Source organism: Monodon monoceros, unplaced genomic scaffold, assembly GCF_005190385.1.
Source record: "Monodon monoceros isolate NGI ecotype Baffin Bay Population unplaced genomic scaffold, NGI_Narwhal_1 Super_Scaffold_10, whole genome shotgun sequence".
Taxonomy (NCBI): Eukaryota; Metazoa; Chordata; class Mammalia; order Artiodactyla; family Monodontidae; genus Monodon; species Monodon monoceros.
In genome coordinates, this window is record NW_021703766.1 from 33,138,837 (window position 1) to 33,161,689 (window position 22,853).

Here is a 22,853-nt window from a genome sequence, read left to right on the forward strand (position 1 = left end):
CTGCATCCTTCCAGTGAAGGTCACGGCTCCTTCAGGTGTCCCCACCCCTCTGTGTCTGCTGAGGGTGACTCTCTCCCACGCCCTCCACTCCAGGGGCAGGAGGGGCACCACAGTGCCAGCGCAGGATCTTTTAGGAGGCTTTGCCCACACTATGTAAATATTCCCTTTATTAAGCTCACCCCATTACCCAATTAGAGTGTGTCTGTCATCAGTTTTTCCCGGGGTCCCTGACTAGTTGACAGGTGTCCTTTTCCTGGCCTCCCCGGGTCTCAATCAAACAAAATTCTGCTCTACAGAGGACACTGCTCCAGGGTCCCAGCTCTGGCCACTGTCCCCGTTTCCCCCCACGCTTCTGTACTCCAACAGTCCTCTCCAAAACCAGCCAGATCCCGAACCTCGAGGAAGGATCCCTGATGAGAGGCAGGTGGCCACTGGCATCTAATGAACAGCGCCCCAACAGGAGGCACACAGGGTCACGTCTGGGCTCTCTCTGGATGTGTCTTGAGAAGCAAAGCATGGACTTCTGCACACCAGAAAAGGTACCTGAGAGTGTATATTTATAGAAAGATACATAGAAATGGACAGATGGCATCTATCTACAGATACAGAAAGCTCTTTCAGAGAACCACGTAGGTATGTATATATTTGCCAATGGTAGGACACCAGGTTTCCACATCTTCGGTCACAACCAACAACACACAATTGCCCGATCTGGGAAAACCACACTTGTCTGTGTGGTTGGTTCCCTCTCCGGAGGTTTCCAAAATGAGAAGGCTGGTTTCAGGGGCAGTCTTTAAATATGGGTGTGTATCTTTCTAAAGAAGAGAGGAGGAGGAGAGAAAAAAGAGAAATGTATTTTCATGTTGCGCACGACAGAAAAGATGGGACTGGTTTGGGGCAGAGGCGTGATCCCACTGGAAAGGTGTGAAAGATAACTCCAGCAAGGACAGCTAAGCTTTCTAGGTTGGGACATAAAAACACAACAGCTGGGAAGGTCGCGCAGTCCGCTGAAATCCCTTGTAGCACATTACAATCAGTTAAGGGCAAAATAAAATCAGATACTAAGAGGTAGCAGCTGTTCATCTTCTCGGAGATTTCAAGGGTCTCTGGAAGCCGGGCCAGGGAAGGGTGTTCTCCTGGAAGAGACTGGGATGGGGCAGAGCTCTGGCCGAGGGCTTGCCCGGGGCTGGGAAGCGTGTGGAATGGCCTGCGTGGACACCGCAGCTCCGGAGCCCCAGGGAGCCTCTGCCACTACAGGCCACTTCCAAACCCAGAGTCATTTCTTGGGTAAGTTATGCAGCCCCCACGACATATAAATAAAAGTTTAGTTCTGTGTTTCCATATATCTTCTACATGGAGGCTAGCTGAATATTAGTGGAGTAACAATAATTATTAATAAACAATAATCGTCATAATAACAATAATTAATAGAATAATAATGCCTTGGGGGCAGGGGGAGGGGGTCCTTCATATGGTGGGGCAAGGGCGGGGGCGGGGCTCTAGGTCTGGTAGAAGTGGTGGTAATGGTGGTGGTGTTCGTGGTGGTGGTGATGCTCGTGTCTCTGGACCGCCTGGCCGGCCTGGCTCTCGCACACCACCACCGCGGGCAGCTCCCTGACGTGGCCCCGCCCCACGACGGTGCCGCCCACGGCTAGGGGCGCCTGCAGGCCCCGGCACCCCTGATGGCTCTCCTTGGCACGGTGCTTGTGCTTCTTGTGCCCGAGGGGCGCCAGAGTGGGGAGGAGGGCCGGGCTGGCGGCCAGGTGGGCGGATGGGGACACCGCGGGGACAGCAGGTCCCATGGGGGGTTTGCTTCTTGCCCCTCTGGCCACGTGGCCCACACCCACGCTCTTGCCCTGGGCCTTGGGGGACCTCACAAAGTGCTTGCTCCCGTCCTGGGTACCACCCCGGAGCCGCTGCTGGACCTCCGAGACCTTGGCGAATGGGGCGTCAAGAAAGTGGAAGAAGCCAGGGTCTACGCCTGGGGACTTTCGGTGTGGGACGTGGATGGCTTCTGGCTCGTGGGAGCGAGATCGAGCGGGGTTGGAGGTGCGGGGTGGCAGTTCTGACTTCTGAGCCACTGACGGGGAGCCTAGGAACCAATTCAACAAATGTTTAATGAGCACCTACTGTGTGCTGGTGTCACACGGTGCCCTGGAAACCACTCCGCCCCCAGTTCTCCCAGGCTGATAGAGGCAGCTGCTCCTTATCAAAGCTAACCCATGCCCCGACACCCCGCCCACTGCTCCTCCCTCTGCCTTGGAGGAAACTTTTCTGGAATGGAACTTTGCCGTCTGCTAAGTGGGAAAAACTATTTCTGTGTTAGGTCTTTAAAAATAATTAATTCTCCTTCTGAGAGCTTGGAAAGAGAGGAGACAGGGACATTGTTAAAACTGTCTAAGGTCACTGGAGCACAAAGGAAATCTACAAGCATGTTCCTTAACTTATAGAGGTAACTCAGAGAGGAATTAAACACGGGGCGGGGGCGGGGGGAAGGGGAGAAGGGCGTTGTGGGGAGTGAAATTAAGTGGACTGTGTCTTCATCTATCTTAGCAAGAGCAGAGATGTCAAGGGCTGATAAAGACAGAGCCCTGGGCTTCCCTGGTGGTGCAGTGGTTGAGAGTCCGCCTGCCGATGCAGGGGACAGGGGTTCGTGCCCGGTCCGGGAAGATCCCACATGCCGCGGAGCGGCTGGGTCCGTGAGCCATGGCCACTGAGCCTGCGCGTCCAGAGCCTGTGCTCTGCAACTGGAGAGGCCACGACAGTGAGAGGCCCGCGTACCGCAAAAAAAAAAAAAAAAGACAGAGCACTGTTTTGCTTAACGAAGCCCAGGGTCCTCACTGGAAGAGAGGGGGTGGGTCGGGGTGCAGCACCGAACTGTTGTTTTCATTGAATTATAAACCCTCGGATACTACTTGATTTTGTTCAACTTTGTGCACGTTTTACTTTAATGTTTTAAATGTTTTGAATGCCATCTCCTCCAAGAAGACTCTATACTCTGTCCAGTAAAAGCTAGGCCTTCCCCCAGCCCAAGCGAACACACATTCCCCCACCAGCCCACCTGCCCGCCCCGCCACGCCCTGCCCTGGCCGCCCTTACTGGTGAAGGAGCTCCCTTACCAGGCCCGAACTGGGACGTGTAGTTTTCTATCCCAGCGAGATCTAAGTAGTGGTTTCTCCTCTCAATGTTCTCATCCACGCAATGGTGGTAGCAGCCGGACTGCTCCAGACGGCTGTCACCCTGGAACCTATCAGGGAAGGCAAGCGAGAGGGTGGGCCCTGGCCTCGCAGTGGGAGTGGTCCCACGAGCTCCTGGGAAGCCACCAGGACAAACCCTTCTGGACCCTCTGTTAATTTCTGTCTGGGTCTTGGGAGCAGGGGCGGGAGGGAGTGAGCACGTCGGCACTCTGTCCCTCCTCTTCCTCCCCTGCCTGGCCTCCCTGGGCCTTCCGGGAGGACGGGTTAGGGACCATGCTTTGAACAGGCCCAAAGCAAAGGAGAAGGTAACTGGTCAAAACTTAAGGATGCTCCAGAGCCAGGCTTCAAACCATGTGCTCCTAACATCCACCTGGCTCCCCACGGGGTGGGGAGAACAGAAGCCCCCAAGCCACTGGAGTTGAGGCTGGAACACTCCATAACCTGCCCAAAGCTCAGAATGGGCCTTCCCGGTGTGGTGTGAGGTGCAGGGAGGGGCGGGCGGGGGAGAGAGGTGACCTTTCTCCCACTGCGGGATTCTGGGCTCCCTGCCTCTCCCCTTCAAGGGCCTCTGTGATCTGCCCACACTAGCTTGCCTGCTCCCCCAGGGCAGCCTCCCACATCTGTAGCCAGCCTGGGCACCCCCAATTCCTAGCCCTCTCCCCACGCCATGCTGTGTCCCTGCCTGGACCACCTTCTCTCTTTCCCCTATTTGCTTCTCAAATCCCAGTCATTACCTCTCCATGTTCACAGTAGATACTGTCCCACATTACTGTTACTTTATATTACTGTTTACTCAGCACTTTTCTTTACCCAGTCTCTCTCCTTTCTTCCCTTCCTCTCCTCACTTCCTTCCTTGCAGTTAAATAACAACAGGTGAAAGATGAATTGCAGCTTTACAACCCCTTATCCACAATTCTGAAATCCAAAACACGTGAAAACAAAGATTTTCCATAACCCATTTGGCAGCCAAGCTTGCTCTAAACAGATGTGAAGGTAGCTATAGTCTTTCTCTCACTTAGCATGAATATTTATATGTGTCCCTGCAGAAATATCTATGTGCTAAATCCTGGGGTGCTGTGCAGATCCCAGATAGAAATACACTGGGAGCACCTTTCTAAAACTCAACGAATGCCAAATTCCAAAACAAATCTGGCCCAAAGCATTTTGGATGAAGCAACGTGGACCTCCATTTAGCTCTTTGAACAACTGAGTTTGATTTGCGAACCTGACCTCTGAAATCACTGCCCACCCCCCTACGCCCTGCCCCCGAGGAGAATGTAGACTGTAGCCTCCTGCCTGGAATCCCTTAGAGGCAGGTCCACAGCTGGGGCTCAGTCCGTGCTCAGAGGCACTGGGTCGGCTCTGCCCGCGCTCGCCCTACCTGAGAAGGGCCCGCTGCTTCTTCTCCCAGCTTCGCAGCTCCTCGGCGGGCTTGGTCTCTGCTCTGGGCCTGGTGCTCTGCAGGTCTGAGTCCAACCAGAGAAACAGCCCGGTGAGCAGCCTGTTCCTGCACCCGTGGGCCTCCTGGCCCCACCCAGGCTGCCTAGCACACAGCCCTTGAAACTGGCCCACAGCAGCTTCGCAATGGTTCTGCGGAGAGGGTTCTCCCAGCCAGGACTAAATAGAGGGGTCTCGCAGCTTCCTGCCCTGCCTGATGCCTCCCCCGGACTCACCTCCTCCCCAGACTCCTTAGCTGCCTTCGAGGCTCCGCCCACCTACACTCCCCATCACAGAAGCCTTTACTGCAGCTGCTGGCCACGCCCAGGCCCACCTCCAGCGCTTTACTTATGCAGGGCCTTCCATCTGGAATTCCTTCCCTATCCAACCTTCAAGGACCCACTCAAATCCCACCTGTCCACAGAGCAGCTCGCAGGAAAGGCCCCAGGACTCCCTCCCACTCCTCCCAGGTGGGGCTCTGACCCTCCCTGAGAGCTGGGAGTGGACCGACTCCCGTGGCCAGCGTGGCCCTCCAGCCCTCACCGGGATGATTGAGAAGGACGCTCTTCTTGCTCTGGCTCCCATCGGGGGCCACGGTGAGCTTCACCCGCAGCGTCTTGCTCGACGTCGGGGAGTGGTTGACGGAGGAATCGACCACCTCGTAGATGGTGTGCAGCAGGCTGGTGATGTCCTGAATGGCAAGGGAAGCAGAGACCCACGTGCATTTAAAACAAAGGAATCGGAGGGCCTCCGGAATCTGAAAGGCCGAAACCTCCCTGGTTCCCCCAAAGCCCAGCCTCAGGCAAACACTAGGATGTCAGGGGTTCACAGGAAGGGGAAGCAAGAGTGAGGGAGAGGGAGAGTGAATGACCTGAGTGCACAGGAAGGGCCGTGGGCAGCGGGGTTCAGGGACACCGGGGACCTTGGAGGGACTGTGGAAGCTGCTTCAGAATACTCTCATCCCAGAGGGGAGCCTCCTGCCCTGCTGGCGGGAATGTGAATTGACGCAGCCACTACGGAGAACAGTATGGAGGTGCCTTAAAATAGAGCTACCATATGACCCAGCAATCCCACTACTGGGCATGTACCCTGAGAAAACCATAATCCAAAAAGAGTCATGTACCACAATGTTCACTGCAGCTCTATTTACAATAGCCAGGACACGGAAGCCACCTAAGTGTCCATTGAGAGATGAGTGGCTAAAGAAGATGTGGCACATATACACAATGGAATATTACTCAGCCATAAAGGGAAATGAAATTGAGTTATTTGCAGTGAGGTGGATGAACCTAGAGTCTGTCATACAGAGTGAAGTAAGTCAGAAAGAGAAAAACAAATACCGTATGCTAACACATATATATGGAATCTAAAAAAAAAAAGGGCATGAAGAACCTAGGGGTAGGACAGGAATAAAGACACAGGTGTAGAGAATGGACTTGAGGACACAGGGAGGGGGAAGGGTAAGCTGGAACAAAGTGAGAGAGTTGCACTGACGTATATACAGTACGAAATATAAAATAGCTAGTGGGAAGCAGCTGCATAGCACAGGGAGATCAGCTCGGTGCTTTGCGACCACCTAAGAAAGGTGGGATAAGGAGGGTGGGAGGGAGACGCAAGAGGGAGGGGATATGGGGATATATGTATGCATATAGCTGATTCACTTTGTTATACAGCAGAAACTAACACGACACTGTAAAGCAATTATACTCCAATAAAGATGTCAAAAAAAAATACCATCATCCCTCAGGGGTAGAGAATTGCCCCAGGGATGCTATGGGTGGAGAGTTGCACCAGGGACGCTACATCCCCCAGACTTCCAGGCTGTACTGAAAAGCCTAAGCCATCTCCCAGGCACCAGAGAAAGCTCGTATGCTGGGCACTAACAGGTAAACTTGGAGGAGGGCCTCAGATGCTGTGGGTGTGGGCGTCAACAGCATCTACTTCTGGTCTGATGAGCACCTCCTGCATGAAAAATGGAAAAGTGGATGCGTCCACAAAGATAAACTATTCTGTGAGAACTTGACCAAATCTCATCTTCTCTCTGGGCCTCAGTTACCCCTTAACCAGAACAGCGCTCTCCAATCCTGATTGGGTGACGGAGGGGGAAGCAGGTTCCCCTCACTAGGTCTCCCTTTGTACCGGGCATCTGCTAAGGTCCTTGGTCTGAGGGGAGGCCTCCTGCTTTGAATGATGTTGGAAAACTCTGGAAAAGGTATTTGCCCTCTATAGGTCAGGCTCACAGATGGTCGATTATCTGCCCAGAGACTCTTCATGAACACAGACAGACTCAGCCCCCTTTTGCCCCCTCACCCATAAGCCCTTGGGCAGAGGTGACACCAAGCACTGCCATGGCCATGCAGGTAGGTGGATGGATGACCAGGAATGCTGGGGCCAACTGGGGTACTGTTCCCACCCACAGGAGGTGGCAGCCACCCAGCTCAACTGATTTGTAATGTGGCAGTGCAGGCTGAGGGTCATTCCAGAGAAGCCAGAAACCCAGAATCTCTTGTTAAATCTTCAAAATCTTTGATACTGGCAACTAGGTAATTTTTTTCAACTCATTCCCCTCTGCCCCCAGCCACAGGCAGCCCCCATTTTATTTCTGTCTCTATGAATTTGACTACCTCTAGGAACCTCATAGATAACCTCTAGGAATCATACAGCATTTGTCTTTTTGTAACTGGCTTCTTTCACGTAGCGTAATGCCCTCAAGGTTCATCCATGTTGTAGCGTGTGTCAGAATTTCCTTCCTTTTTAAGGCTAAATAATATTCCATTGTATGGATATGTCACATTTTGCCTATCCATTCACCCATCCGTGGACACTTGGGTTGCTTCCACCTTTTGGCTGTTGTGAATAATGCTGCTATGAACGTGGCTGTATAAGTATCTCTTAAGGAATCTGCCTTCACTTCCTTGGGGTATACTCCCAGAAGTGGAATTTCTGGGTCAGATGGTAATTCTATATTTAATTTTTTGAGGAACCTCCGTACTATTTTCCATAGTGGTTGAACAAATTTATAATCCCATCAACAGTGCACAAGGGTTCTGTTTTCTCCACATCCTCACCAGCACTCGTTATTTTTTTGTCCTTTTGATAACGGCTATTCTGACAGTGTGAGGTACTATCTCACTGTGGTTTTGATCTGCATTTCCCTGATAATTAGTGATGTTGAGCATCTTTTCATGTGCTTATTGCCTATCTGTGTGTCTTCTTTGGAGAAATATCTAGTTAGTCTTTGCCCATTTTTTAATCGAGTTGTTTGTTTTGTTGTTGAGTTGTAGGAGCTCTTTATATATTCTAGACATTAATCCCTTCTCAGACACATGATTTGCAGATATTCTCTCCTATTCCATAGGTTGCCTTTCACTCTGCTGATTGTGTCCTTTGATGCAGAAGTCTTTAATTTTGATGTAGTCCAATTCATCTATTTTTGCTTTTGTTGCCTGTGCTGGGCCAGAACATCTGAGGGCTAGCCTGGGACGGTGGGGCTGCCAGTCTGAGACTTGGGCTCCAGCTACTCACTTGCTGGCTCCCTGGGGATCCCAGCTCTTCTGGCAAGGCCCACGGAGGACCCCTCTTCCCCCTTCTCTTTCCCTTGAGCTGCTCTGCACCACCATGACTGCCCACTCTTTCTCATCATCTTAGGAAGCCTGTGAAGGAGGTGTCATTATTTTACAGGTGAGGAAAGTGAGGTCCACCAACGTCATCACCTAAGCATCATATACCAGGCTTGGGGCCCTGGTGTGTGATCCCCGAGGGTTCCAGCTGATTCGGGGTCTAGGAACATGTGTGCTTTGTCTATCCCAGCTGGAAAATCAGCCCTGTTGACCGCACAGGGTCCGGAATGGAGAGGAGTAGGTGCCTGTAAATACTGTACAAGTGAACACCTGAAGGATGAACAGGTTCTTTCTTCCGAGTTGGGAAGCTGTAGGCTGTGGTTGCAGGGAGGTGGGAGCGCGTCTGCCCCAGCACAGAGGAACATGCATGCTGATGGCCAGAGGGTGTGGAGGGGAACCGTATTTATAGCCAGATTTGAGGAGTGGCTTTGGGGCTAAAAATAGACCCAAAGAAACGCCAGGCTGGGTCTTCCCTGGACTGGAAGCCAACCTCCTTGCTGCTGGGCAGGAGAAAGAAACCAGTGAAGGCTCACCCCAGGGGCCGAGCTGGGGCACCCTCCTTGGAAAGCCTCACTTCCTTTCTATTCATCTTGTTAGCAAGGGGTAAAGGAAAGCAGAATGCAGTGTCTGCCTGCAAGGTTTCTGTAAGGTCTCCGAGGTGGGGGGCAAACCCTTTTACAGTCAGCTCCTGAGGCTCCCTCGGCCTCTTCTGAGCTGGAAAGGAAGAGGATGGCTACCAGAGGCCGAGTCGTCTGGGTCACCTCACGTGTTAGAAGAGGGGAGAGGCCACCACACCTCTGAGAAGCCCAGCCTGGCTGCCCCCTATTGCCACCCCAATTCAGTTCTGTTACGCAGGCTTCAAGCCTGTAATGTGTTTCCCTGTGAAGATAATGACTCCATTCCGTAACAGGTGGGGGCAGGGGGGGTGGGAAACAGGGGCTCCTCGCTATGGAAAAACAATAACCCCCAACAAAAAGCATCACAGCTGGAGGGCACTTGGGGGTCTCACCTAAACCATCCCTCATCTCCCCAGGGTCCCAAACCAGGAAGGGTCTCCACTGCTTCCCAAACACCCAGGTCCCTCTGGGGGCTTTGCCTCCCTAGAATCCATTCTCTCTTCCCCTAATAACAGCACCTTGATTTTATTTTGTAAGCCAAATCCACCCCGCCCCATTTTCAGTCTATGTGACTCACGGGTCAAATAACTTTCCCCTAACTCCAGAATGAGCACATCGACCCAGAGTTGGCCATTAAAAGCATCACAAACTTATGGCAAAAATGACTGGTTCGGGAGCAGACACGTGACTCAATCAAAGCCAGTCAGATTCGGCCCTGGAGCTCCAGTTGACATGCTGAGTTTGGGAGGGCTGCAAAGAGCATGGGACAGGCTGAAACTATCAGCTATTACCTTGCTGCTGCCGGTGGGGGGGGCCTGATAATAAAGGAGCACAGAGGAAAGAGCACCGTGAAGAGCAGCTAGTCCTGAAGACCCTGAGCCTCTGGATCCAGCCAGGCCTGAAGCCAGTGCCCGTGGACTGAAGTTCCAGTTACATGAGCCAATATAGTCCTCTTTTTTTTTTTTTCTTACTGTAGTTTGTGCTGGGATTCTGTCACTGATGCCCCAAAGAGTCCTGAATGATTAAAATTCACTCACAGCTTCTTCCTCCCACCTGTTCTAACAACCCCTAAACCACAGCCTGAGGAAGAGGTGGGCTTTTTTCACCCACGTCTCCCCTCTGGCAGCTTTTCCTGCACTGTCTACAGAGAAGAAAATACTGAGCCCTGAACTGGGACAGGGAGATAAGAGAGCAAAGCTTCAATTCTCCCTGGGAACACCCTGAGGCCCTCACGTGCTGGGCGAGAGGTGGGCGTGGAGCCAGCCATGCTCATCTCAGACCTCTCTCTATGCAGATCTGTTACAGGTAGCGCACCTGAACACCAGGGCCTCCTGGGGAGGGAGAGGATGTCAGAGAGAAACAGGACAGAAGAGGCAATAAGGAGGCAGAAGGGATGATACCAAGACCCAGGCCTAAGAGAGGCAGCAACAGTCAGCAATAATTCAGATCAGATCACCACCAGCTTAAACCAGCCCTCCCCTGGCTTCCCTTAACACCTGGAATCAAAGTCAGGATGCTGGCTGGAGCCTGAGAAGCCCTGCGTGAGCTGTCCTGCCGGCTCCCGGCTGCAGCCCTGTCTCTCTGGATAAGCAGCCACCGCACCAGTCTCCCCTGGTTCCTTAAATGCCCTGAGCGCTCTCACTCTCCCCGGCCCAGGGCTCTGCCCAGCTCAGCGCCCACGTCACCTCCTCCAAGAGGCTTCCCTGGACACTCCTGCCCATCTCGCTCATACCACTCTGTTTATTTCCGTCACTGAACACGTCACAGCTTACGATGACCCTGTGACTGTTCGGGCTCTGCTTCCCTCAGCGGACTGTTGGAGCTACACGGCTAGAAACTGCGTCTGTGCTGTTGCCCACTGTGCAGCCAGTACATAGGAGATGCACACAGCAGGTGCGCCATGCGCAGACTCAGGTATGTAGAGAGGGCGCGAGGAACCGAGGGAGGAAAGAGATGTGGGGAGATTTGAGATTTGAGGGAGAGAGAGACACAGGCATGTAGGCGGAGGGGAGGGGGAGGAGGAACGGGCCTGTGAACTGAGCCGCTGGCCGGGCCCTTGGGGCTGCTCGTTCCTGCATCAGTGGGGGTAGGCACTGCCTGGCCTCTGTCTGTCCAGCCCACCCCAGCTCCTGGGCAGACTGGCCGAGGTGGGAAGTGGCCTGGGGTGATCTCAGAGCTCCAGGACCAGAGAGAGAAGGAGGCAGGACAGGACTCTGTTGGGGCCCAGGGTCCTCCTCTAGGGAGGCCTGGGCTCAGAGCCTGCCTCTTGCCCCTTCTGCAGCAGGAATGGTGCCTCGGCCAAGAGCAGCCTGGCAGCCCTTCCCCTCCCCATTCACAGGCCTCCGTGAAGCTCCCAGCAGCCTCGCTCCTGCCCTCCCCACCCACCCTTAGGAGAAGGGGAAGGGACAGCAGTGGCGGGCTCATCATGGGCCTGCGCCCGAGGGCGTGGCCTGGCGGGAGGCCAGGCGGGTGCACTCACCTCACGGGTGACCTTGCCATTGTTGTCAAAGTCGTACAGAGTGAAGGTCCACTCCTGCCGGCTGTCCTCCTCCACAGACACGTCACACTGCAGCTCCTGGACACAAACAGACAACAGACGAAAGTGGTTGATCACGCGGAGGCTGGAACACCCATAGGCCACGTCATGGGGCTGCCACCTCCCCCTGTCCTCCCCAGACTCTGTGTGAAGAAGAGCGTGATGACTACTGAGCCCACACGCCACAACTACCGAAGCCCGCGAGCCACAACTACTGAAGCCCGCACGCCATAACTACTGAAGCCCACGCGCCTAGAGCCTGTGCTCCGCAACAAGAGAAGCCACCGCAATGAGAAGCCCACGCACCACAACGAAGAGTAGCCCCCGCTTGCCGCAACCAGAGAAAAGCCCGTGCACAGCAACGAAGACCCAATTCAGCCAGAAAAATTTTTTTAAATAATAAATGTATTAAATAAATAAATACATTTATTAAAAAAAAATAATAAGAGCGTGATGACCAAGACGTGACGGGCCCGGGAGAGAGGCCAAGCTGGGCAGGGGAGCGTGGGTCTGGGGAGAGGTGCCTGCCAGGTGCAGACAGTCTCTGGGTCTTCAAAGGCCAAGGACACACAAGGGGGGCTCTGGGAGGAGGCTCTGTGGCCTCTAGAAGAATGCACTTGGACCCAGGGCTAGACGCTACTGGAAGATGCAGGGGTGACTCAGGGAGCCGTGACGGGACTCCCAGGGTGGCCACCTGACCTGGAAGATAGGACAGGAGGGGCATTAAGAGTTAAAGAGTCTGCCCCAGGTGCCAGCCCAGGCTTGGCCCTCCACAGCTGCGTGACCTTGGACACGGCCCTGCTCTTCTCTGTGCCTCAGTTTCCCCTCACATAAATTATGGAAAATGATGGTATCGACCTCAGAAGGTTGTTGGGAGCATTAACTGCTCTGTCCCACGTCCCCTCGGCCCCCTCCACATTCCCCTGTAGCTGCGGTGGGCAGTCCCCGACCTCCCACCTCAGGCGCCCGGCTTCCCTGTCCGAAGGCAGCCCCAAGGAGTCAACCTGAACAAGGGAAGGGCCAGGCCGGGGGACACACCTGAGCGCATTCGGAGTGGCTCTCCGAGGGGCCCCAGCGGACAGAGCCGAGCTGCCCGTGACCCGCCCATCAACTCCCCGTCAAGGGCACCCCTGCTTCCCTGCTACCCCCTGGGATCACCTCCCAAGTCCTGTCTCAGGGTCGGCTTTAGGAGGACTGGAAACCAGTGCGTATGCCTCTTGGCACAGAGAAAAGCCTAATTAATGGTAGTAGCTGCGATTGTGTTTGCTGGAATGGTTAATATAGTGATGATGTCATCGTCACTCCCACAACCCGAGGTGTCCAACCACAGGGACTTGGAGCTGGGAAGCGGGGGCTCCGTCACTGGCGGCACATACGCGGGGGCCGGCAGAACCCCAGACAAAGAGATCCAGAAAGGATGGCCGTTTGGGGGAAGAGAATCCAAAAACGGCCTTTGAGAGCCACAGTTCTATGAAAACAAGCAACGACACCCCCAGACCACCCTGTTCCACGTCTTGCCTCGGCCCACCTCTCCTTCTGCATGAGAACAGTCTCAGCCCCCAGAGAGCGGAGGTGCCCGGCCTCCCAAGGCTGGTGGGAGTGAGCCCCAGCACGGCATCCCTGCCCCTGGCTTCCACAGCTCAAGCCGGCTCCCTCCAGCAGTTCTTGGGCAGCCCACGCTGAGTTCAAAGTCGGCCTTCCCTCAGTTGTGACATGCCTGTCTGATACCTGCCAAGTGCCCACTCTGCTCTCCGAGGCACCGCGTCGTGCAGTACAGCAATCGGCCCACACACATGCCTGGACACGGGTGCGTGCTTGCGAGCACACACACACGGACACATATACGTATGCATATACACTCGCACGCATACATACACATACTCACACATACATACATATACACGTGCATACACACACATTCATACGCACATGCACGCACATACACACACCTACGCGCGCGCGCACTCACACACACACACACACACACACACACACACACACACACGGTGTTTACCTGCTTCCCTCTCCCAGCCCCTCCACTTGGCTCCAAAGACAGCTCGGGTTAGAAGTTCAGAAACACGGGTTAAGTAACTACCCCCACCTCCCGTGACCTCTGTCACGTGCACCTTCCTGTCCCCCCAGCCCCGGACCTCTCAGGTGAGTCTTCCTCTGGGACCATGGATGAGTCACAGGCAACAGCCGGCCCCACTCCGGAAGTGGACCCACTTGGGCTTCCTGGGAAGACGTCTGGGTCTGGGCCTTCCCTCTGCCTCTGGGCTTGGCATTGGCTTTGCCGAGCACCCCCAGAAGACCTGCAGGGACCCGGGGTCGGGGAGCTCAGGAAGAAGCTTAGCACCCACAGCTCCTCAACTAGATGCCACCTGACCCCTCAGCTCCCGCATCCAGGGCCCTCAGCGACCTGTCTTACCCACACTCCTGCATCATCCCCCCGACTCCCTGCGCGATGCAGCTTGCTGTCCCGCACAGCCCGCCGGCCCTGCCAAGCCTCCAGGACTCTGCCGTGCTCTTCCCTCCACCAGAAGTGTCCTCCTGAGCCCAAAGGCTACCCCAGTGCATCACCTCTCCCAACCCGTGCTCCTATGCCCAGAGGCTCAGCACAGGCACTCGCCCCCTCCAACCTCTGCCTGCAGCCATGGCTCCCTCCTCCGGGCACTGCATCGAGTGTCTGGACTGCCAAAATGCCCATCACCCCGCAGCCTTCCGGCCTCACTTAGGTGACCTCCCTGTCCCCCTCCATGCTCCCAGATCCCCATCACGTCACCAACTGTGCAGTTACTGGGCCCAGGTCACTCATCTGTCCCCCTTGCCATGCTGTGCTCCATGAGAGCAGGAACCATGTCCAGTTCACTGCCGGGTTCCCTGGTACCCGCAGTTGTCAATCAACACTGGTTGGAAAGAGGAAAGAAAGTACTCATTCTGAATTGAACACCCTTTTAAGCACTTGAGATGCCTTAACTCAGCATGCTTCCGACATCCCAATAAGATAGATATCGCCATTTCACGGGGTGGGGGGCGCAAGTGAGGCAGCGGCAGAGCTGGGAACTGTCTCCCACCTGCTGGCCCCAGAGCTATGCCCTCGTGATCTCATGAAGGAAACAGAGGAGGAAGGAGGTGAGGGTAAAAGGAGGGCGGGGAGGAGCCGGTAAGCTCCCTGAGGGCAGGTCTAGGTCTTGCTCTCAGCACCCGGCCCTGTGCTTGGTACACAGAAGGAGCTTCATATTCCATTCGCGGAGGCAGGACAGACAGACTGTGGGCTCTGGGTGCGCATGTCCCCTTTGGTGTTGACCACCTGAGTCCCAGACAGAGTCAGGGACCTGCCCCAGGTCTCCTGGTCGTCCACACCCCACCTGAGAGTCCCCACATGCTCCCCAGAACAGCCTTGGGAGCTAGAAGCAAAGATTTCTTTCACCAATGAGGAAACCGAGGCCCAGAGAAGAGGGTGGTCACCCAGGCAGTAACAGCAGCACCGGGGCCAGGGTGCCATCTCCCCTGTTCACTCTCCTGTCCTTCCCCCAGGCCACCAGGCCACAGCCCAGGGGCATCCTCTGGCCACCACTCCATGTTGAGAGGGGCCCCAAGCTGAGAAGGGAGGGCAGAGGTGAGTCCCCAGGGCCTGAGCTGAGCTGGGGCGGCCCCAGAGGTAGCAGTAGAAACCTCTCCCAGAGGGCGGCTATTCACCCAGGAGGGGAGGGGCCTTCAAATCTGGATGGGCCTCGGCTTCCCTCCTCGAAAAGCAGCACCGAGAAGAGAAAACACCTCCATCCAGGGCCCAGCACCAGGAAAGGAAACTTACTTCGAATTTCAGCTGCTTCTTGGAGCCCGGGCAGGATTCACCTGTCTTGTCCATCCTCTTCTCATCTCCACTGGCCAGCCCGTCCGTCTTCTCGGGAGGCAGGGCCACTGCAGGGAGAGGCGAGGGAGAAAGCGTGAGGAGGTGGGTCCCAAGCCTCCCAAGCCCAGGTGCCGGGCTGCGGGGCCACCAGCTCCCTGTGGCTTTGTCCCGAGGATGTCCTCACCATGGCGTGGGGCCCATTCTGCCCTGCCGGTTTGCTGGAGTCCAACTGCTCTGTCCTCTGGCCCCGTTAATGCCCAGGGCTGCCCCAGGGGAGACCCTCTTCCCAGGGTGCCTCTCTGCCCGCTGCTCAGGTCACCCCAGTGGGCCTCTCAGGCCTTGTTCTCTGCAGCCCAGGTAAGCATCCTGAGGCCACCCAGGGCAGTGCTGGGCCAAAGGGCAAGTGAATGAAGGCAGACAGGTGCTTTTGGAGCCCCCAGGGGGAGCTCTGGACCACAGCCACTTTCTGCAGTCTCTGCCTTCCAGGAGGACATTGTGGTGTCCTCGAAGATGCCACCTGCCTGGGCACACTGGTGGGTGGTCAGGAAGAGGGATAGAAATGGGGAGTGATAGAAATGGAGTTCACTGGGGTAGGTGAAGGGCATATACACGAGCACACACGCACACACAGACACGCAGGCAGGCACACCATGGTATCTTCAGGAGCCGGCTCGCCCCGGGCCTTTCATTCTGCCTCTGCTCACCAAGAGGGTCCTCCCTCTGCCAAAGGTATTGAGCAGAGGGTTCTATGGTCCTTGTGCGTCCTCCCAGGAGCAGTGGGAAGGTGGGCATGAAAGCCCGGGGCCTGTGGACACCATTTTCCCTTGAATACCCCTAACAGGTGCCAGAACAGTGCAGGGGAGCGGCCATCATGTCTGAGCTAGGACCCAGCCCACGAGGTTCCCTCAGATCTTGAAAGTCCCGCAAGACCCCTTCAGCCCCTTCTGTCTCTGCCTGATAAAGGGGACTCAGGTTTGCTCAAAAATGTGCTTTCCAAAACAGCCTCACAGCTCCTCTCTTTAGATTCCCTCAGCTGCCCTGGGGCAGCGATTCTGTTGTCCTGTTTTACAGGGGAGCAAATGGAGCCTGGCTCCCACCTGAGGAACTGTCCCCTTATGCCTGACTCAGGGTGGCCCAGGAGGGCCATGTAAGGAGCTGAGATGACTGGGCAGTGGCCCCAACCATGCGTGGACTTTCTTGGGAAGTCAGGAGCCTGGAGAAATGCAGCCACCAGGCCAGGAAACTAGGTGGGGGGCTTTGCCTCCCCCCCCACCCCTGTCCTTACACTGCACTCACACACCCTTGCATACCAGGACCCAGCTCTCCCGCTCCACTTCCGCCCTGTGGGCCCAGCAGTCATCCAAAGCACTTCCCGTGGGGCCCCGCACAGCTTGGTGGCCTCCCTGCATGAAGATGAGGCCGTGACCTCACACAGAGCTGACTACACCGTTCAGCGGCTCCCTCGGTCCTCACAGCAGCCCTGTGAGGCAGCTACAGAGATCAGCTCCACTTTCCAGATGGGGAAACTGAGGCACAGAGACGTTAAGTGCTTTGCTACTAATTGACGGGGCTGGGATTTGAACCCAAGCGACCTGGCTCATGCCCTCGACCACTCCATGCCATTCCTGGCTTGGTTCAGGAGACTTGGTGCCAGCCCAGGGACAGGTTAGTCTCTGCTTGGGTTCTGACCCTCCCGACACTGTGTGTGGCCCTGGGCAGGTCACATAACTTCTCTAGACGTCTCAGTTTCCTCAACTGTAGAATGGGGATGATAACAGTCCCCTCCCCAGAGGATTCCTGTGTGGATTCAAGGAGCTATGACTGAAAGGGCTAAGATCCAGCCAGGGCCAGCACACAGGGTCCAGCCATTAGTAGTCATAGTCTGGGGAATGATGTCCCGACACATTTAATCTTTTAGGAATCATGAAGTGGGCAGCTAAGTTTTTTTTAAACTGAGGCTTTGGGATACAAACAGACACAAAGCGTCATATCAGCCTGGGTGGGGAGCAGGGCAGGGAGGAAGGAGATAAAGATAAGGATGCTCCAGTCACAGGCCAGACAGGCGGGGACAGGAAGGCTATGGCAGCCAGTGACTGACCCGGCTCCATCACAGCTCCCCTCGTGGCTGGGCCTGGGGGCTGAGGCAGCCACTGCCGGGTGTCCCTGTCCTTCTCTTCACACCCAGCGGGATGCAGGGAGCCCCCGGCTCTGCATTTCCCCGCGGCAAGGCAACAACTCCCTAGAGCTGTCAGGGGCTCTGGCTAGAGATACCATCTCAGTCACAGACCCTGGCTCCTCCCTGGTCGTTTCACAGAATGAGGCCAATGAGAATAAACCTAAAAGATCTGGCTCCTCCGGGGTGGGGGCACTTGGCATCCTCATCACTGGGGTGGTTGCAAGGGGAAGGTCACTGGTGCTGACCGCTCCTGGGGTAGTGGATGAAACCAAGTCCAGCCCTCCCTGCTCCTCCAAAGCAAACACCTCCAGGGCCAGGAGGTGTCCCGCTCTGGTGTGACGCCGAGCCCCAGGGAAGTCAGGTGGGAGACTGGCCAGTAACCCAAGGACAGCCAAGCATACGGCCTGCGCCACCCTGATCCCTCCATCTCAAATCTATCAGTGCACTGCTGGGCCAGAGCTGCCACCATCATGGGAAGAAGAAAAAGAAAAAGAAGAAAGAAAAACAAAGGCCAGCTCCATCTTCAAAGCTGCTGCCTCCCTCTGCCGAAGTCCTGGCTGGAGATGCAAGCCAGCCAGGCTTATCGAAACCAAACTTCAAGTTCAAAGGGAAGTTATCAGAAAACCACCTTCAGGTTCAATGTTGCTTTTCAAGTTCCACTTGATAAAACGCAAAGAAAAGAAACCTCTGTCCCTGCTCTCTCCTTCTCCGGACCACCCCTCCCCTTGACACCCAAACAGCCCGGTCCTTCCTCAGGTCCTCCCCTCCTGCCTTCCTTTCTCCTCTCCCAGGTAGGAGAGGGACATCCCCCTCCATCCCTTATCCTCATCGTATGTCCTCTCCAAAGACCAGGGCTTTGTCATTTCTTCACCAGGGGGGTCTGATCCCTCATCCCACCCTAGCTCAGAAAACCACCTGGACACCCAGCCGGGGCCGATTCTCAGCACGGGGACAGGTACAGCCGGGTAGTAGGACTGCAAGCCATCTGCCCTGGGGCCTGGGGGCCAGGAACAGTCAGCGCCCCTTTGTCCCCACCAAAGAAAGTCTTTCTCTCTTTCACTCTCCCCTGCCCAGCGGCCAGAAGAGGTGGCAGATAACCAGTCAGCAAGCCATGCAGACCCCAATGCCAGAGGCCTGGGCTGGGACTCAGGGACCCTGCTTCTCCATCCACATAACCCACTGAAACCAAACAACGAAAACCCGTCACCTGCCCCAGCCACCACTGTGCAGAACAAATCGCCCTCCCTCCGTGCATCTGTCCTCGGGCACATGGGCAGGTGGGAGAAGGGTGAGTGGGGCTCGCCACAGGCTGCCTGGGTCCAATCAACTGGAGATATTTTTGTCAAGATGGGTCTTAGCACCAGAGTCCAAGCGCATTCCCTGTCTCCTATTCCTGTTCAGCCCAGCAGGTTTCCCACGCCCCGCCCCCAGAGGTGATCTTTTGCGGGGCATAGTTTCAGGGGGACTCTGATCACTCTTCAGTTGCAACAGTAACAACGCTGCTAATCTGAAAGGAAAGCCGTGCAAGGGGTAGGAGAAAAAGGAAGGGAAGGGACAGAGAGAGGAGGAACCAAAGCCTTTCACTTGCCTATGAAGAACCCTTGGTGACCTAGAGCAGGGGTTGGCAAACTACAGCCCGAGAGGCAAGCCAACCCACCGCCTGTTTTTGTAAATAAAGTTTTACTGGGACACAGAGACACTCACATCCATTGTCTATGGTGAAGCAGAGTTGAGTAGCTGCAACATAGACTCTAATGCCCACAAAGCCTAAAACATGTACTTTCCCAGCCCTTTACAGTAAAGCACGTGGACTGTGCCTTAGGTTAAGTGCAGCTCTGCACACCTACGAGGATACATCCTTGATAGGCAGGGTGCAGGCTTCACCTGCTGCTCACCTGCTTGACTGGAAATCCTTGTGCAGTCCACAACCTGCCCAACCATACACAGTAGCCATGGAAGAAAGAAAACGTCAACTCTGCTTTCTTAAAACCAGGTCTCAGCTCAAACAAGTCTGGGGCAGCGTGTGGAGCTCCTTCTCTTTGGAAGCTGTTCCCTATCCCTCCTCTCACCACGGCCACAGCCACGAGGAGCCAGCCGGCCGTCTGTGTTTACCAGATGATGGCTCTGTCCCACATTAGCTCCCAGCCTGGCATCTCTCCACCCCTAGCAACTGCCAGATTAAATGCATTACTTGACCATCTTCACCCGGCTCCCTTTGATGTTCCCTTCTCAAGCTTCAAAATACCTTTTGGAGGGAGATCAGACAGCATTAAACAGAATTACTAATTAATTAAGCAAAGTTAAATTTTAAACACTGTTTGTTGTGTTAGCCAAAAGCCTGAACAGAACAGACTTTTTTCCTCCGCTGAGATCAAAGACAGTCTCTTCCCTCTCCCCTCCCCCAGTTTAAAAAAAGGGGGTGGGGGTGGGGCGGAAGAGAGAGAGAAACAGGAGAGTGCTTGAGCACCGCGGAGAGTAGGAAATGCCGGAATGGGCGCAACTCTGATCGTGGGTCCCTGACACCCACCCAGGGACCTAATGGGAGGCATCTGAGTCTTATTTGGGACTTCACGCTGGGAGAGCCACGGCCACTTTCTCGGGACTGTTTAGCAGTGACCCAGGGAGCAGGATGGCATAGCCCACCCAGCCTGAGCTGTTGACAGCTGGCGCCGCCCAAGCATGAGAAGAAGAAGGGCTGTGAAATGAAACAGATCCAGCCTCCTGAGGCCCCACCCTCCTGAGCAGGACGAGCGCCCCAGGGTTCTTCCCCCCCTGGCCTTGGGGTCAGGGTCATTTGGGGTCATTGGGAGACCGGCTCTAAGAAGCCGGCTGTGCACGGTACAACTCTAGGGGGCGCTGTTCACATGCCGGACATCCTAGATCTGTGTATTGCTTGTGACCGTTTTCGGACAGATGGCAGAAAGATGTCTGGAGGAGGGGCCCCTTTTTCCAATTTGTACAAATGCATTTGTTGCTAGCAGAGGGCTGTCTAAACCCATTCAGTCTGCAGTCCTATCTGGGATCTCCTGATGGCTTCATGGGAGCCGGTCACATCCACGCAGGCAGAATGCAAGTTTCTCGAGAGAGCTGGCTCTGCTAGCTGCTGCCTCCTGGACTGCCCACAGTGCCTAGCACGTACCGTACGTGCACAGAGCAGATATTCCATCCCAGCGAGGTCCACTGCAGCAAACCCCACCCACAGGTGGACGGAAGGCAGGCTGCATAACAAACACCATGAATTCTGGTGTGATTGAGACTGCGAACCGGCATGGGAAAGGGGGTGGTTTAAAAGGGGTAGGTCTGTTCCTGAATCCCAGACGTCGGCTAAAACCCAAACCCTGGATGATATCAGCCAATGCCAGCTTATTTTAACACAACCCAGAAAGGCCTGGTTGATATTAAACTTTGGAAGAAGAGACAAATTTGAAACATGTATGATTAAATCAACCCCACCAAAGACCAGAAATTACTAACGCTGAAATGCCAGGTGCACACCTCTCTTAGCCTGGTTACCTGGCAAGTTCTTCTCGGTTCATACAATGTAAGTAAGATTTAACACAAGCCAGAGCTTCTGGCGGGAGTTTGGACCCTGGCCTTAATGTAGCCACAGGCCTTTCTCAATTGTCCACATGCAGATTATCTGCCACAAATATTTTAGGCTCAGGGTGGCTTGCCAGGATGTTTCTGACTCCCCAACCCTCTGAAAGCAGCTGTTAGAGGGAATGCAGATGAATTTTAATATTAGCCTATGCCAAATATAATTAGGAGGGTAAATCTACTGCCAGTAAAAAGAGAAAGATATCATATGTGCATTCCAGGCCAAATGGTTTCTTGCATTATCTGCATGAGGCTCTCCTCGGGGAACGAGGGTCTAGAGATACACAAATCTATCTGTCCCTGCACACAGCAGCGGGCTGTACGTGGAAGCTGGTAAAGTTAGTGGGTGCACACGTTATTCCACTAAGTCCTCTTAATAGCACCATGCGGGGTGTGTTACCGTTTGCATTTTACAAGAGGGAACGAAGTGTAAAAAGCAAACTTGATTGAGCCACTTCCCCGCTGCTGTCTCTCAGCCCCATCTCTCCACCGAGCTGCTTTTCCCCCACCAAGAGCACACTCTTTCTGTCTCTCCAACTCCCGTCCACCTTTCAGGTCTTCACTGTAAACGTCCCTACCTCTGAGAAGAAATGCCCTCATGCCCTCAGGGGCTAGGTTAGATTTCGCTGCTCAGTGATCCCCGATTATACTGTTATGATCATTATTCATTTGACTGAATGCTCCTGCTGCAGCTCCAACATACATTACAGTGCCTGTCACCCTACGTAGAAGTGTCTCACCATCATCATCACCAAAATGAAACAACAGGAAGCAGCACAATCAGGATGTGAAGGCAGACAGTGTAGGAACAGAAAACTAAAATCCCAGTTTCCTGCCTCCCCAGCCACTGTTCTCTCCACTCTGTCATACAACGATAGTTAACACCTGTTCCTGCCTGTCCCACAACCATTCTCCCCTTCTGATGATAGCATCTGGGTTTTCTCTAGGGGGCCACCCCTCCCCCATCTCAATCCATCTGGTTTACCGGGGGCTGATCCCACTCCGAGCTTCCGGGGTGCGCCCAGCACCCAGACCCGACCAGCTTATTTCATCCTGATGGCCCTGTGACTTAGCTCAGTGGCAAAGGACAGTTCATCGTGGAGCTAACGAAGCTAGAGCTTCTGGGCCTCTCGCTTGCACGGGCCTCTTCCAAGTTGGAATGTGTTGACCTTGGTTGTTTGGTTGTTTTTGTGGCACTTTCAAAATTAGATATTTTATCCTCAATCGTTTAAGAACGCTGTCTCTTCCCATTCTGACTTCCCACACGTCCCCTTGTGCCACATGGTATTGGAGTGAACACGAGCATTTCTGGAATCACGCTAAGGGGAGGGTGAGTTGGGGATATATCTATTTAGGTTTAGTGGGAAAGATATTGTAAACAGTAATATATAAATACATATATTTGTATATAACTGGTTCATAGTTATGAAAGAGAAGCATGTCTAAGAAGACCCCACCAAACTGGATAAGCTTGGGTCCCACAAAATCTATACCTACTTTGTCCAGTAAAGTAAGAATCAAACTTCTGCAAGAAATAATGGACTTGGGAGCTCTCTTTCACCTGCGATAGCTCAGCTTGTAGGATGTGAGCACCCAGATCAGGGTAGTCATCTTGGCTACCTTAGTGGGAGAGACTAACAGAGGGCAGAGGGAGAGATGATGGAGGGAGAGAGGATGAACTATGTGTGTGTATGTGTGTGTGTTTCGATGACGTGGTTTGAGCTCCTGGATCCAACCAGCCCTTCTTAGGCAAGATCTACCCCAGAGTTTTTCAATTTCATGAGCCAGATCTTAAGCGAGTTTGGGTTGCATATCCAAAA

The 22,853-nt window shown here is 54.4% G+C and overlaps 1 protein-coding gene across 1 annotated transcript in view; it reads right to left on the reverse strand.

The window, feature by feature from the left end:
- Positions 1-535: 535 nt before the first annotated feature.
- NKD1 (NKD inhibitor of WNT signaling pathway 1) overlaps positions 536-22,853 on the reverse strand; it is an 86,175-nt gene continuing 63,857 nt past the window's right edge. Inside the window, exons 5-10 of the mRNA XM_029213552.1 lie at positions 15,222-15,328; positions 11,351-11,446; positions 5,178-5,325; positions 4,579-4,663; positions 3,120-3,247; positions 536-2,092 (exon numbers count right to left, since the gene is read on the reverse strand). Coding sequence (XP_029069385.1) covers positions 1,500-2,092; positions 3,120-3,247; positions 4,579-4,663; positions 5,178-5,325; positions 11,351-11,446; positions 15,222-15,328 — 1,157 coding nt within the window. The 3' untranslated portion in view covers positions 536-1,499. The remainder of the gene's footprint in view (positions 2,093-3,119; positions 3,248-4,578; positions 4,664-5,177; positions 5,326-11,350; positions 11,447-15,221; positions 15,329-22,853) is intronic.